General features: G+C 64.1%; 2 protein-coding genes across 2 annotated transcripts; both read left to right on the top strand.

The window, feature by feature from the left end:
* Positions 1-347: 347 nt before the first annotated feature.
* Positions 348-1,622, top strand: MRPL11 (mitochondrial ribosomal protein L11; the record flags this gene model as incomplete). The annotated part of the gene is made up of 2 exons (XM_082076952.1): positions 348-507; positions 1,420-1,622. Coding segments are annotated over 2 exons (260 nt in total), but the record flags the coding sequence as incomplete, so codon positions are not given.
* Positions 1,623-5,147: 3,525 nt separating this feature from the next.
* Positions 5,148-15,125, top strand: NPAS4 (neuronal PAS domain protein 4; the record flags this gene model as incomplete). Its single annotated transcript, XM_082076951.1, has 6 exons — positions 5,148-5,331; positions 9,551-9,702; positions 9,790-9,892; positions 11,417-11,669; positions 12,499-12,608; positions 14,993-15,125. Coding segments are annotated over exons 1-6 (926 nt in total), but the record flags the coding sequence as incomplete, so codon positions are not given.
* Positions 15,126-16,000: the final 875 nt, after the last annotated feature.

The raw sequence follows: 16,000 nt of genomic DNA, 5'->3' as shown, positions 1-16,000 counted from the left end.
GGGGTCTGAGGGGTTTGGGGGGGTCTGGGGGGGGGTCTGAGGCTCTTGGGGGGGTTGGGGGGGGTTCCTGGAGTGGGTCTGAGGGTTTATTGGGGGGTCCCAAAGTTTGGGGGGTTCATAGGGGGGTCTTGGGCGGGGGGGTCTTGGTGCTTACGGGTTTATTGGGGTGTCCCAAAGTTTGGGGGGGTTCATAGGGGGGTCTGGGTGCTCAGAGGTTTATTGGGGGGTCCTGGGGGTTCATAGAGGGGTCTGGGGGGGGGGTCTTGGTGCTCAGGGGCTTATTGGGGGGTCTGGTTGTTCTGGGGGGGGCTTATGGGGTGACCCCAGTTTGTGTCCCCCCCCCCAAGGTCACGAGGAGGTGGGGCTGGTGTCGCTCAAGCAGCTCTACGAGGTCGCCAAGGTCAAGGTCAAGGACCCGGCGCTGGCGGCCCGAGGGACGACCCCCCAGCTCCTGCTGGGGGCGCTGCTGGGGTCGGCGCGGAGCCTCGGCCTGCGGGTGCTGCCCAGGTGGGTGCCCCCGAAATACACCACAGCACCCCCCGAAACAGCCCCCGAACGCCTGGGTCCCTCCCCCGAACGCCTGGGTCCCTCCCCCGAACTCCTGGGTCCCTCCCCGAACTCCTGGGTCCCTGGGGCACTCCTGGGTCCCCCCGAACTCCTGGGTCCCCTCCCGAACTCCTGGGTCCCCTCCCTGAACTCCTGGGTCCCCTCCCTGAACTCCTGGGTCCCCTCCCCGAACGCCTGGGTCCCCCCCGAACTCCTGGGTCCCCCTGAACCTTGTTCCCCTCCCCGAACTCCTGGGTCCCCCCCCGAACTCCTGGGTCCCTCCCGAACTCCTGGGTCCCTCCCCCGAACTCCTGGGTCCCTCCCGAACTCCTGGGTCCCTCCCCGAACTCCTGGGTCCCTCCCGAACTCCTGGGTCCCTCCCGAACGCCTGGGTCCCTCCCCGAACTCCTGGGTCCCTCCCCCGAACTCCTGGGTCCCCCTGAACCTTGTTCCCCTCCCTGGACTCCTGGGTCCCCCCCAAAGAACTCCTGGGTCCCCCCCGAACTCCTGGGTCCCTGGGGCACTCCTGGGTCCCCTCCCCGAACTCCTGGGTCCCCCCCCCGAACTCCTGGGTCCCCTCCCCGAACTCCTGGGTCCCCCTGAACCTTGTTCCCCTCCCCGGACTCCTGGGTCCCTCCCCGGACTCCTGGGTCCCTCCCCGAACTCCTGGGTCCCTCCCCGGACTCCTGGGTCCCTCCCCGAACTCCTGGGTCCCCCCGAACTCCTGGGTCCCCCCCGAACTCCTGGGTCCCTCCCGAACTCCTGGGTCCCTCCCCGAACTCCTGGGTCCCTCCCCGAACTCCTGGGTCCCTCCCCGAACTCCTGGGTCCCTGGGGCACTCCTGGGTCCCTCCCGAACTCCTGGGTCCCCCAGTCTCACCCCCCAGGACGTTGCCGAGTTCCAGCGGCTCCGCCAGGAGGCGGCAGCAGCTGCGCAGGAGCAGGAGGAGGGGGCGGGGCCAAAGAAGAAGTGACCTCTGACCTCGGACGCCTGGGTCCCCCCCGGACGCCTGGGTCCCCCCCACCTCCCAGGCTCTGGGGGGGGTTCCCCCAATAAACGTGTTTTTCTCCCCAAAATTTGGGTGTTTTGTTGCATCTCGCCGGACGCCTGGGTCCCCTGTGGGGGGAGGGGTGGGGGTATCCCCCAAATACGAGGGTCTCATTCCCGGACGCCTGGGTCCCCTCCCGGACGCCTGGGTCCCTTTTGGGGGGTGGGAAGGGCTCCCCCGGACGCCTGGGTCCCTTTTTGGGGGGGTGGGAAGGGCTCCCCCGGACGCCCGGGTCCCCTCCCGGACGCCTGGGTCCCTCCCGAACGCCTGGGTCCACTCCGAGCCCACAAGCCCCGCCCAACGTTGCGGCTCCGCGGTTACCAAGGAAACGCAGCCGCGGCTGGGGGGACCCAGGAGTTCGGGAGGGACCCAGGCGTCCGGGGGGGGACCCAGGAGTCCGGGGGGTGACCTAGGAATTCACGGGGGACCCAGGCGTTCGGGAGGGGACCCAGGAGTTCGGGAGGGGACCCAGGCGTTCGGGATCCCCCCCTCTATCCAACCCCCCCCCCATCTCTCCGAGGACCCAGGCGTCCGAGTCCCCCCTCCCCCTTTCTCTCCACCCCCCCCACCAAGAGGGGACCCAGGCGTTCGGGATCCCCCCCTCTATCCAAACCCCCCCCCATTTCTCCGAGGACCCAGGCGTCCGAGTCCCCCCCTCCCCCTTTTTTTCCCCCGCCCCCCCCAAGAAGGGACCCAGGAGTCCGAGTCCCCCCTCCCCCTTTTTTTCCCCCGCCCTCCCCAAGAAGGGACCCAGGCGTCCGAGTCCCCCCTTCCTCCTTTCTCTCCCCCCGCCCCCCGCACCAAGAGGGGACCCAGGAGTCCGAGTCCCCCCTCCCCCTTTCTTTCCCCGCCCCCCCAAGAGGGGACCCAGGCGTCCGGGCCCGCCCCGTCTCTATTTTTAGCCCCCCTGGGTCTATTTTTAGCTCCGCGGCTTCGTCGCCCAAATTTGGCAGCGGCGGAGTCGGGAGGGGGAGGGGCCGGCGGGGGGGGGCGGGGCCAAGGGCGGGGGGCGCGAGCGAGAAGGGGGGGGAAGGGGGTTCCCAGAGACCTGGAGGAGGGGGGAAGGGGGGTCCCGAACGCCTGGGTCCCTCCCGAACGCCTGGGTCCCCCCCGAACTCCTGGGTCCCCCAAAATATGTGGGTCACCCCCGAACTCCTGGGTCCCTCCTGCACTCCTGGGTCCCCCCCAAATGTCGGGGTACCCCCCGAACTCCTGGGTCCCCCCCCCCCGAACTCCTGGGTCCCCCAAAATATGTGGGTCCTCCCCCGAACGCCTGGGTCCCTCCCGAACTCCTGGGTCCCCCAAAATATGTGGGTCCCCCCGAACTCCTGGGTCCCCCAAATGTCTGGATCCCCCGAACTCCTGGGTCCCCCAAAATATGTGGGTCCCCCCCCCGAACTCCTGGGTCCCCCCCGAACTCCTGGGTCCCCCCCAAATGTCTGGATCCCCCCGAACTCCTGGGTCCCCCAATATATGTGGGTCCCCCCCGAACGCCTGGGTCCCTTAAAATATGTGGGTCCCTCCCGAACTCCTGGGTCCCCCCCGAACTCCTGGGTCCCCCAAGCAGGTCAATGCTGCGCACCCAGAACCCCCATCCCCCGTCCGTCTGTCCGTCCCCATGTTGACCCCCCCCCCCCATTTTCCCCCATTGACCCCCCGCCCCATTGGCTCCTCCACCCCCCATTGACGTGTCCGTCTGTCCGTCCACCCCCTGAGCCCCCCAAGCCCTCATAACCCCCCACCCCGTCCGTCTGTCTGTCTGTCCAGCCCTTGAGCCCCTGTTGACTCCCATTGGCTACTTCACCCTCTGTTGACCCATCCGTCCGTCTGTCTGTCCTTCCATCCCTCCCTTGACCCCCACTGATCCTTCCATCTGTCTGTCCATCCCCCCATTGATCCCCCACCCCCGACTCATCCATCTGTCTGTCTGTCCATCCCCACACCCCCCATACCCCCGTCCATCCATCCGTCTGTCCATCCATCCTTCTCTTGACCCCCAATTGATCCCCTACCCCCCATTGCCCTGTCCGTCTGTCTGTCCATCACCCCATTGATCCATGACCCCCCATTGCTCTGTCTGTCTGTCCATCCACCCCCCATTGATCCATCACCCCCCATTGATCCATCTGTCTGTCTGTCCCCCCGCATTGATCCATCTGTCTGTCCGTCCCCCCATTGATCCCGCACCCCCCATTGATCCATCTGTCTGTCCATCCATCCCCCCATTGATCCATCACCCCACATTGATCCATCTGTCCGTCCCCCCATTGATCCATCACCCCCCATTGATCCGTCTGTCCGTCCCCCCATTGATCCCGCACCCCCCATTGATCCATCTGTCTGTCTGTCCATCCCCCCATTTATCCATCACCCCCCATTGCTCTGTCTGTCTGTCCATCCATCCCCCATTGATCCATCACACCCCATCTGTCTGTCTGTCCGTCCCCCCATTGATCCATCACCCCCCATTGATCCATCTGTCTGTCCGTCCATCCCCCATTGATCCCGCACCCCCATTGATCCGTCTGTCTGTCTGTCCCCCCCCCATTGATCCCGCACCCCCCATTGATCCGTCTGTCCCCCCATTGATCCATCTGTCTGTCCCCCCATTGATCCATCACCTGCCATTGATCCGTCTGTCTGTTCCCTCATTGATCCATCTGTCTGTCTGTCCATCCCCCCATTGATCCATCACCCCCCATTGATCCATCTGTCCCCCCATTGATCCATCTGTCTGTCCCCCCATTGATCCATCTGTCTGTCTGTCCACCCCCCCATTGATCCATCACCCCCATTGCTCTGTCTGTCTGTCTGTCCATCCCCCATTGATCCTGCACCCCCCATTGCTCTGTCTGTCTGTCCATCCATCCCCCAACTGATCCATCACACCCCATCTGTCTGTCTGTCTGTCCATCCCCCCATTGATCCATCACCCCCCACTGATCCGTCTTCTGTCCATCCATCCCCCCACTGATCCCGCACCCCCCATTGATCCGTCTGTCCCCCCATTGATCCATCTGTCTGTCCGTCCCCCCATTGATCCCGCACCCCCCATTGATCCGTCTGTCCCCCCATTGATCCATCTGTCTGTCCATCCCCCCATCGATCCCGCACCCCCCATTGATCCGTCTGTCCCCCCATTGATCCATCTGTCTGTCCGTCCCCCCATTGATCCCGCATCCCCCATTGATCCATCACTCCCCCCCATCGATCCCCGCACCCCCCATTGATCCATCTGTCTGTCTGTCCATCCCCCCATTGATCCGTCTGTCCCCCCATCGATCCCCGCACCCCCCACCCCCCCCCCAACGTGGGCGTGTCCCCACCCCCAACCCCTCCCCCTCCCCTCCCCCACCCCTCACCATCTCCTATTTCGGTCCGAACCCCCAAAACCCCTCCCCTCCCCCCCCCCACCCCCCGCCGCACGTCACACTGACGTCTCCCCCTCCCTCCCCCCCCTCCCCCCGCGGGTGGGCGGGGCCAGGGCGGTGACGCGGCCGTGACGTCAGGCCGCCGGGCCCATATAAGGCGGGGTGGCGGGAGGAGGAGGAGGAGGAGGAGGATGCTCCGCTCCACCAAAGGCGCCTCCAAGGCGCGGAGGGACCAGATCAACGCCGAGATCCGCGCCCTGCGGGACCTGCTCCCGCTGCCCGAGCCCGAGCGGCCGCGGCTCAGCTACCTGCACGTCATGGCGCTGGCCTGCGTCTACACCAGGAAGGGGCTCTGCCTGCGGACCGGTGAGCGGGGGCACCGGGATGGACTGGGATGGGGATGGGATGGGGATGGAACCGGGTACTGGCACTGGGATGGGGATACAGGCACTGGGATGGGGATGGGATGGGGATGGAACCGGGTACCGGCACTGGGATGGGGATGGGATGCACTGGAATGGACTGGGATGGGGATGGAACTGGGTACCGGCACTGGGATGGGGATGGGATGGATGTAGAACCGGGTACCGGCACCAGGATGGGGATACAGGCACTGGAATGGGGATGGGATGGATGTAGAACCGGGTACTGGCACTGGAATGGGGATGGGATGGATGTAGAACCGGGTACCGGCACCAGGATGGGGATACAGGCACTGGAATGGGGATGGGATGGATGTAGAACCGGGTACTGGCACTGGGATGGGGATGGGATGGATGTAGAACCGGGTACCGGCACCAGGATGGGGATACAGGCACTGGGATGGGGATGGGATGGATGTAGAACCGGGTACCGGCACTGGGATGGGGATGGAAACTGGGTACCAGCACTGGGATGGGGATGGGATGGACGTAGAACCGGGTACTGGCACTGGGATGGGGATGGGATGGACATAGAACCGGGTACCGGCACTGGGATGGGGATACAGGCACTGGAATGGGGATGGATGGATGTAGAACCGGGTACCGGCACCAGGATGGGGATGGATGGGGATACAGGCACTGGGATGCACTGGGATGGGGATGGGATGGACGTAGAACCGGGTACCGGCACCAGGATGGGGATACAGGCACTGGGATGGGGATGGGATGGATGTAGAACCGGGTACTGGCACCGGGATGGGGATGGGATGGATGTAGAACTGGGTACCGGCACTGGGATGGGGATGGGATGGGATGGAACTGGGTACCGGCACTGGGATGGGGATGGGATGGACGTAGAACCGGGTACCGGCACCAGGATGGGGATACAGGCACTGGAATGGGGATGGGATGGATGTAGAACTGGGTACTGGCACCGGGATGGGGATGGGATGGATGTAGAACTGGGTACCGGCACCGGGATGGGGATGGAACTGGGTACCAGCACTGGGATGGGGATGGGATGGGGATACAGGCACTAGAATGGGGATGGGATGGGGATGGAACGGGTACCGGCACTGGGATGGGGATGGGATGCACTGGAATGGAGTGGGATGGGGATGGAACCGGGTACCGGCACTGGGATGGGGATGGGATGGGACGTAGAACCGGGTACCGGCACTGGGATGGGGATGGGATGCACTGGAATGGAGTGGGATGGGGATGGAACCGGGTACCGGCACTGGGATGGGGATGGGATGGACGTAGAACTGGGTACCGGCACCGGGATGGGGATGGGATGGACGTAGAACCGGGTACCGGCACCGGGATGGGGATGGGATGCACTGGAATGGAGTGGGATGGGGATGGAACCGGGTACCGGCACTGGGATGGGGATGGGATGGACGTAGAACTGGGTACCGGCACCGGGATGGGGATGGGATGGACGTAGAACCGGGTACCGGCACTGGGATGGGGATGGGATGGACGTAGAACCGGGTACCGGCACCAGGATGGGGATACAGGCACTGGGATGGGGATGGGATGCACTGGAATGGACTGGGATGGGGATGGAACTGGGTACTGGCACTGGGATGGGGATGGGATGGATGTAGAACCGGGTACCGGCACTGGGATGGGGATACAGGCACTGGGATGGTGTTGGGATGGATGTAGAACCGGGTACCAGCACTGGGATGGGGATGGGATGGGGATACAGGCACTGGGATGCACTGGGATGGGGATGGGATGGACGTAGAACCAGGTACCGGCACCGGGATGGGGATGGGATGGACATAGAACCGGGTACCGGCACCGGGATGGGGATGGGATGGACGTAGAACCGGGTACTGGCACCGGGATGGGGATGGGATGCACTGGAATGGACTGGGATGGACATAGAACCGGGTACCGGAACTGGGATGGGGTGGATTGGGATGGACTGGGATGGACATAGCACCGGGTGCCGGCACTGGGATGGATTGGGATGGACTGGGATGGGGCTGGGACCGGGTGCCGGCACTGGGAGGGACTGGGAGGGACAGGGATGGGGACAGAACGGGGAGCGGGGGCTGCGGTGGCGCCGGCAGCGGAGCCGCGTTCAGCACCAGGGACAGCGGCACCGAGCGGAGCGGGGACAGAGGGACGGGGACAGACAGGGGGACAGGGATGGGGGCTCCGAGGGACAGAGACAGGGGGACAGAGGGATGGGGACAGGGGGACAGGGATGGGGATGGGGGGACAGAGGGACAGAGACAGGGGACAGGGATGGGGACAGGGACAGAGGGACAGGGACAGAGGGACAGGGATGGGGACAGGGGGACAGGGATGGGGATGGGGGGACAGAGGGACAGACACGGGGGACAGGGATGGGGACAGGGACAGAGGGACAGGGACAGAGGGACAGGGATGGGGACAGGGGGACAGGGATGGGGATGGGGGGACAGAGGGACAGAGACAGGGGACAGGGATGGGGACAGGGACAGAGGGACAGGGACAGAGGGACAGGGATGGGGACAGGGGGACAGGGATGGGGATGGGGGGACAGAGGGACAGACACGGGGGACAGGGATGGGGACAGGGACAGAGGGACAGGGATGGGGACAGGGACAGAGGGACAGGAACAGAGGGACAGGGATGGGGACAGAGGGACAGACACAGGGGGACAGAGAGACAGGGACAGAGGGACAGGGGGACAGAGACAGGGGGACAGGGATGGGGACAGGGACAGAGGGACAGAGGGATAGGGATGAGGACAGAGGGACAGAGATGGGGGGACAGGGATGGGGACAGAGGGACAGGGATGGGGACAGAGGGACAGAGATGGGGACAGGGACAGACGGACAGAGGGACAGGCGTGAGGACAGAGGGACAGAGATGGGGCGACAGGGATGGGGCAGGGACAGACGGACAGGGATGGGGACATGGGGACAGAGGGACAGAGATGGGGACAGGGACAGAGGGACAGAGGGATAGGGATGAGGACAGAGGGACAGAGATGGGGGGACAGGGATGGGGCAGGGACAGACGGACAGGGATGGGGACATGGGGACAGGGACACAGGGGGACAGTGGGACAGGGACAGGGGGACAGGGACAGGGGGACATGGGACCCAGCAATGGGATTGGGACTGGGAATGGGGTTGGGTGCCGTTGGGTGCCATTGAGTACTGGTGGGTGCCATTGGGTGCTGTTGGCTGTCATTGGGTGCCATTGGGTACCATTGGGTGCCATTGGGTGCCGTTGGCTGTCATTGGGTGCCATTGGGTACCATTGGTTGCCGTTGGGTGCTACTGGGTACCACTGGGTGCCATTGACTGCCATTGGCTGTCATTGGGTGCCATTTGGTACCGCTTGGTACCCTTGGGTGCCATTGGGTGCCATTGGCTCCCATTGGCTGCCGTTGGATGCCATTGGCTCCCATTGGCTGCCGTTGGCTCCCATTGGCTGCCGTTGGGTGCCATTGGGTGCCATTGGCTGCCATTGGATGCCATTGGCTCCCATTGGCTGCCATTGGGTACCATTGGGTACCATTGGGTGCCATTGGGTACTGCTGGCTACCCTTGGGTGCCATTGGGTGCTATTGGGTGCCATTGGGTACCATTGGGTGCCATTGGCTGCTGTTGGATGCTGTTGGCTGCCGTTGGGTACTACTGGGTACCATTGTGTGACATTGGCTGCCATTGGGTGCCATTGGCTGCCGTTGGGTACCATTGGGTGCCATTGGGTACCATTGGGTACCATTGACTGCCATTGGGTGCCATTGGGTACTGCTGGGTACCCTTGGGTGCCATTGGGTGCCGTCGGGTGCCATTGGCTGCCATTGGGTACTATTGGGTGCCGTTGGCTCCCATTGGGTACCATTGGGTACCATTGGGTGCCGTTGGCTCCCATTGGGTACCATTGGGTACCATTGGGTACCATTGACTGCCATTGGGTGCCATGGGGTACTGCTGGGTACCCTTGGGTGCCATTGGGTGCCGTCGGGTGCCATTGGCTGCCATTGGGTACTATTGGGTGCCGTTGGCTCCCATTGGGTACCATTGGGTACCATTGGGTGCCGTTGGCTCCCATTGGGTACCATTGGGTACCATTGGGTACCATTGGGTGCCATTGGGTGCCGTTGGGTGCCATTGGGTGCCATTGTGCTCTATCACCCCCCCACAGGCCCGGCGCGGGGGTCGCCCATGGAGCTGCTGGGGGGTCCCGAACTGGCGGACCTGGTGGCGTCGCTCCCCGGGTTCCTCTTGGCCGTCACCCGCGAGGGGAAGCTCGTCGGCGTCACCGACAACGTGGCGCAGCACCTGGGACACTCCATGGTGGGTGCGGGGGGTCTGGGGGGTGCTGGGGGTCTCGGGGGGGGCTGGGGTGGGTGCTGAGCCCCCCTGTGTCCCCCCTGTGTGCAGGTGGACCTGGTGGCCCAAGGTGACAGTATCTACGACCTGCTGGACCCGGCCGATCACCCGCTGGTGCGGCAGCAGCTCAACCTGCCCGGGGACACACAGGCTGGTGGGTGGGGGGAAGGGGGGGGAGGGGTGGGGGGCGGGGCGGGGGGGGGAGGGGTGGGGGTGGGGGAGGGGGGCGGGAGACAGGGGGTGGGAAGGACAGATGGGTGGACGGATGGATGGATGGATGGACCAACAGATGGATGGATGGATGGATGGACAGATGGATGGACCAACAGATGGATGGACGGACAGATGGATGGATGGATGGGTGGACCAACAGATGGATGGATGGATGGACCAACAAATGGATGGATGGACGGATGGATGGATGGATGGATCAACATATGGATGGATGGGTGGATGGATGGATGGATGGATGGGTGGACCAACAGATGGATGGATGGATGGACCAACAAATGGATGGACGGACCAACAGATGGATGGATGGACAGATGGATGGATGGACCAACAGATGGATGGACCAACAAATGGATGGATGGACGGATGGATGGATGGATGGACCAACATATGGATGGATGGGTGGATGGATGGATGGATGGATGGATGGATGGATGGATGGATGGATGAATGGATGGATGGACAGATGGATGGATGGACAAAGGGATGGATGGATGGATGGATGGATGGATGGACAGATGGATGGATGGACAGATGGACAGAACAATGGATGGATGGATGGGTGGATGGATGGACAGATGGACAGAAGGACGGATGGATGGATGGATGGGTGGACGGATGGACATGTGGACAGACCAACAGAAGGATGGATGGATGGACAGATGGATGGATGCACAAAGGGATGGACAGATGGATGGATGGACAAAGGGATGGATGGGTGGATGGATGGATGGATGGATGGATGGATGGATGGATGGATGGACCAACAGATGGATGGATGGACAGATGGATGGACCAACAGATGGATGGACGGACAGATGGATGGATGGATGGGTGGACCAACAGATGGATGGATGGATGGACCAACATATGGATGGATGGGTGGATGGATGGCTGGATGGATGGATGGATGGACCAACAGATGGATGGATGGATGGACAGATGGATGGATGGACAAAGAGATGGATGGATGGATGGACAGATGGATGGATGGACAGATGGACAGAACGATGGATGGATGGATGGATGGATGGATGGATGGACAGATGGACAGAAGGACGGATGGATGGATGGGTGGAGGATGGACATGTGGACAGACCAACAGAAGGATGGATGGATGGACAGATGGATGGATGCACAAAGGGATGGACGGATGGACGGATGGATGGATGGACAGAAGGATGGATGGATGGACAGATGGATGGATGGACAAAGGGATGGATGGATGAACGGATGGATGGATGGATGGACAGAAGGATGGATGGATGGACAAAGGGATGGATGGATGGATGGATGGATGGACAGACGGACGGACAGACAGAACGACAGCCAGCTAACTGGGAGGACAGAGTCACAGCGATACAGCCGGCGGGGGTGGGGGGGGTCACATGACCATCCGGACAGACGGACGGACGGACAGACAGACGTCCCCCCCATCCCATTCCAGAGCGCCTGTTCCGCTGCCGCTTCACCACGTCGCGGGCGTCGCGCCGGCCCAGCGCCGGCCGGAAGCTGGTTCTGCTACGGGGGCGTTTCCAGGGCCCCCCCCCGGGACCCCCCGGGACCCCCCCCGGGCTCTTCGTGGCCTTTTGCGCCCCCCTGGACCCGCCCCCCTGGCCGCTCCCCGACTGCCCCCTCCTGCTGCCGGCCTTCCAGACGCGCCACGCGCGCGACCTGGCGCTCATCGACGTCTCCGACAGGTCGGCGGGGGACCCAGGCGTCCGGGGGGAGCGGGAGGGCGGGGGGAGCCAGGAGGTGGGGGGGACCCAGGAGTTCAGGGGACACAGGAGGGCAGGGGGAGCCAGGAGTTTGGGGGGAATTGGGAGTTTGGGGGACCCAGGAGTTCAGGAGGGACCCAGGAGTTCGGGGGGACTTGGGAGTTTGGGGCGAATTGGGAGTTTGGGGGACCCAGGAGTTCGGGGGACCCAGGCGTCCGGGGGGAGCGGGAGGGCGGGGGGAGCCAGGAGAGGGGGGGGGAATCGGGAGTTTGGGGGACCCAGGAGTTCGGGGGGACTTGGGAGTTTGGGGGACCCAGGAGTTCGGGGGGCGCGGGAGGGCGGGGGGAGTCAGGAGAGCGGGGGGAATCGGGAGTTTGGGGGACCCAGGAGTTCGGGGGGACCCAGGAGTTCGGGGGGACTTGGGTGTTTGGGGAGAATTGGGAGTTTGGGGGACCCAGGAGTTCAGGAGGGACCCAGGAGTTCGGGGGGACTTGGGTGTTTGGGGAGAATTGGGAGTTTGGGGGACCCAGGAGTTCGGGGGGACCCAGGAGTTCGGGGGGACCCAGGAGTTTTGGGGGGACCCAGGCGTCCGGAAGGGACCTGAGTGTGACAGATGGGACCCAGACATTTGGGTGATGACATGGGGGGGACCCAGGCGTCCGGGGGGGGACCCAGGAGTTCGGGAGGGACCCAGGCGTCCGGGAGGGACCTGAGTGTGACAGATGGGACCCAGGCATCCAATGGTGCCATGGGGGGACCCAGGCGTCCGGGAGGGACCCAGGCGTCCGGGGTGACCCTTTGGTGTCCGCAGTGTCCTGACCCACCTGGGCTACGTGCGCCGGGAGCTCCTGGGGCGCTCGTGGTACCGGCTGCTGCACCCCGAGGACCTGGGACATGTGGCGCGGCAGCACCTGCGCCTCGGTGGGTGTCCCCGTGGCCCCAAACTGTCCCCACAATGTCCCCAACCCAGCCCCAGGGTCCCCAGCCTGTCCCCATGTCCCCAGCCTGTCCCCATGTCCCCAACCTGATCCCAACTCCCCAACCTGGCCCTATGTCCCCAAACTGTCCCCGTGTCCCCAAACTGTCCCTGTGTCCCCAACCTGGCCCCATGTCCCCAACCTGGCCCCATGTCCCCAACCTGGCCCTATGTCCCCAAACTGTCCCCATGTCCCCAACTTGGCCCCATGTCCCCAACCTGGCCCTATGTCCCCAAACTGTCCCCATGTCCCCAACTTGGCCCCAGGGTCCCCAACCTGGCCCCAACTCCCCAACCTGGCCCTATGTCCCCAAACTGTCCCCGTGTCCCCAAACTGTCCCTGTGTCCCCAACCTGGCCCCATGTCCCCAACCTGGCCCCATGTCCCCAACCTGGCCCCAACTCCCCAACCTGTCCCCGTGTCCCCAAACTGTCCCTGTGTCCCCAAACTGTCCCCATGTCCCCAACCTGGCCCTATGTCCCCAACCTGGCCCCAGGTTCCCCTGCACCTCAGTGGGTGTCCCCATGTCCCCAAACTGTCCCCAACCCGGCCCCATGTCCCCACCGTGTCCCCAACCTGGCCCCAGGGTCCCCAAACTGTCCCCAACCTGGCCCCATGTCCCCAAACTGTCCCCATGTCCCCAACCCGGTCCCAGGGTCCCCAATGTGGTCCCAGGGTCCCCTGCACCTCAGTGGGTGTCCTTGTGTCCCCAACCTGTCCCCATGTCCCCGAACTGTTCCCGTGTCCCCAACCTGGCCCCAGGGTCCCCTGGTGTCCCACCCTGATGTCCCCATCAATGTCCCCATCCCCTCAATGTCCCCGTGTCCCCTGATGTCCCCATGCCCCCATCAATGTCCCCAACCCCCCAATGCCCCCATGTCCCCAATGTCCCCATTGATGACCCCGTCCCCCCAATGTCCCCATGTCCCCAATGTCCCCATGTCCCCCTCAATGTCCCCATGTCCCCCTGATGTCTCCATGTCCCCATCAATGTCCCCATCCCCCCAATGCCCCCGATGTCCCCAATGTCGCCATGTCCCCATTGATGACCCCGTCCCCCAGATGTCCCCAATGTCCCCATGTCCCCAATGTCCCTGTGTCCCCCTCGATGTCCCCATGTCCCCAATGTCCCCATGTCCCAAATGTCCCCGTGTCCCCCTCAATGTCCCCATGTCCCCCTGATGTCCCCATGTCCCCCTCAATGTCCCCATTCCCCCAATGCCCCCGATGTCCCCAATGTCCCCATGTCCCCATCAGTGTCCCCATCCCCTCAATGTCCCTGTGTCCCCCTGATGTCCCCATGTCCCCATCAATGTCCCCATGTCCCCAATGCCCCCATGTCCCCAGTGTCCCCGTGTCCCCCTGATGTCCCCATGTCCCCCTCAATGTCCCCGTGTCCCCCTGATGTCCCCATGTCCCCAATGTCCCTGTGTCCCCCTCAATGTCCCCGTGTCCCCCTGATATCCCCACGTCCCCATCAATGTCCCCATCCCCCCAATGTCCCCATGTCCCCAATGTCCCTGTGTCCCCTCAATGTCCCCGTGTCCCCCTGATATCCCCACGTCCCCATCAATGTCCCCATCCCCCCAATGCCCCCATGTCCCCAATGTCCCCATGTCCCCATTGATGACCCCGTCCCCCCAATGTCCCCATGTCCCCAATGTCCCCATATCCCCCTCAATGTCCCCGTGTGCCCCTGATGTCCCCATGTCCCTATCAATGTCCCCATCCCCCCAATGCCCCCGATGTCCCCAGTGTCCCCATGTCCCCCTCAATGTCCCCGTGTGCCCCTGATGTCCCCATGTCCCCATCAATGTCCCCATCCCCCCAATGCCCCCGATGTCCCCAGTGTCCCCATGTCCCCCTCAATGTCCCCGTGTGCCCCTGATGTCCCCATGTCCCCATCAATGTCCCCATCCCCCCAATGCCCCCAATGTCCCCAGTGTCCCCATGTCCCCCTCAATGTCCCCATGTCCCCCTGATGTCCCCATGTCCCCATCAATGTCCCCATCCCCCCAATGCCCCCACGTCCCCAATGTCCCCATGTCCCCCTCAATGTCCCCATGTCCCCCTAATGTCCCCATGTCCCCATCAATGTCCCCATCCCCCAATGCCCCCGATGTCCCCAATGTCCCCATGTCCCCATTGATGACCCCGTCCCCCCAATGCCCCCAAGTCCCCAATGTCCCCACGTCCCCATTGATGACCCCGTCCCCCAGATGTCCCCAATGTCCCCACGTCCCCATTGATGACCCCGTCCCCCCGATGTCCCCAATGTCCCCATGTACCCAATGTCCCCATGTCCCCCTGACGTCCCTGTGTCCCACAGCGGGCGCAGGGACAGACGGACGAGCGGAGCTGGTGACGCGGCTGCAGCGCAAGGACGAGCTGGGCTGGACCTGGGTCTACACCCGACTGCGCCCCGACGGGCCCGCCCTGCTGGGGCTCAACTTCGTCATCAGGTGGGGACCCAGGCATCCGGGGGGACCCAGGCGTTCGGGGGGACCCAGGAGTTTGGGGCACCCAGGCATCCAGGGGACCAAGGAGTTCAGGAGGGACCCAGGAGTTCGGGGAGGGACCCAGGAGTTCATGGAGGGACCCAGGAGTTCAGGAGGGACCCAGGCGTTCGGGAGGGACACGGGAGTTCAGGGGGACCCAGGAGTTTGGGGGACCCAGGCGTCCGGGTGGACTCAGGAGTTCCAGGGGGACCCAGGAGTTCGAGAGGGACCCAGGCGTTCGGGGGGGACCCAGGAGTTCGGGAGGGACCCAGAAGTTCAGGAGGGACCCAGGAGTTCAGGAGGGACCCAGGAGTTCGGGGAGGGACCCAGGAGTTCATGGAGGGACCCAGGAGTTCAGGAGGGACCCAGGCGTTCGGGAGGGACACGGGAGTTCAGGGGGACCCAGGAGTTTGGGGGACCCAGGCGTCCGGGTGGACTCAGGAGTTCAGGGGGACCCAGGAGTTCGAGAGGGACCCAGGCATTCGGGGGGGACCCAGGAGTTCGGGAGGGACCCAGAAGTTCAGGAGGGACCCAGGAGTTTGGGGAGGGACCCAGGAGTTTGGGGAGGGACCCAGGAGTTCGGGGAGGGACCCAGGAGTTCAGGAAGGGACCCAGGAGTTCGGGAGGGACCCAGGCGTTCGGGGAGGGACCCAGGCATCCGGGAGGGGGACCCAGGAGTTCAGGGGGGACCCAGGCGTCCGGGTGGACTCAGGAGTTCAGGGGGACCCAGGCATTTGGGAGGGACCCAGATATTCAGGAGGGACCCAGGCGTTCGGGAGGGACCCAGGAGTTCAGGGGGGACCCAGGCGTTCAGGGGGACCCAGGCGTTCGGGAGGGAC

Source organism: Streptopelia decaocto (genome assembly GCF_964273445.1).
Source record: "Streptopelia decaocto genome assembly, contig: HAP1_SCAFFOLD_2295, whole genome shotgun sequence".
NCBI lineage: Eukaryota > Metazoa > Chordata > Aves > Columbiformes > Columbidae > Streptopelia > Streptopelia decaocto.
Note: the sequence above shows the minus strand (reverse complement) of the source record. Positions and strands in the feature narration are given on the sequence as shown.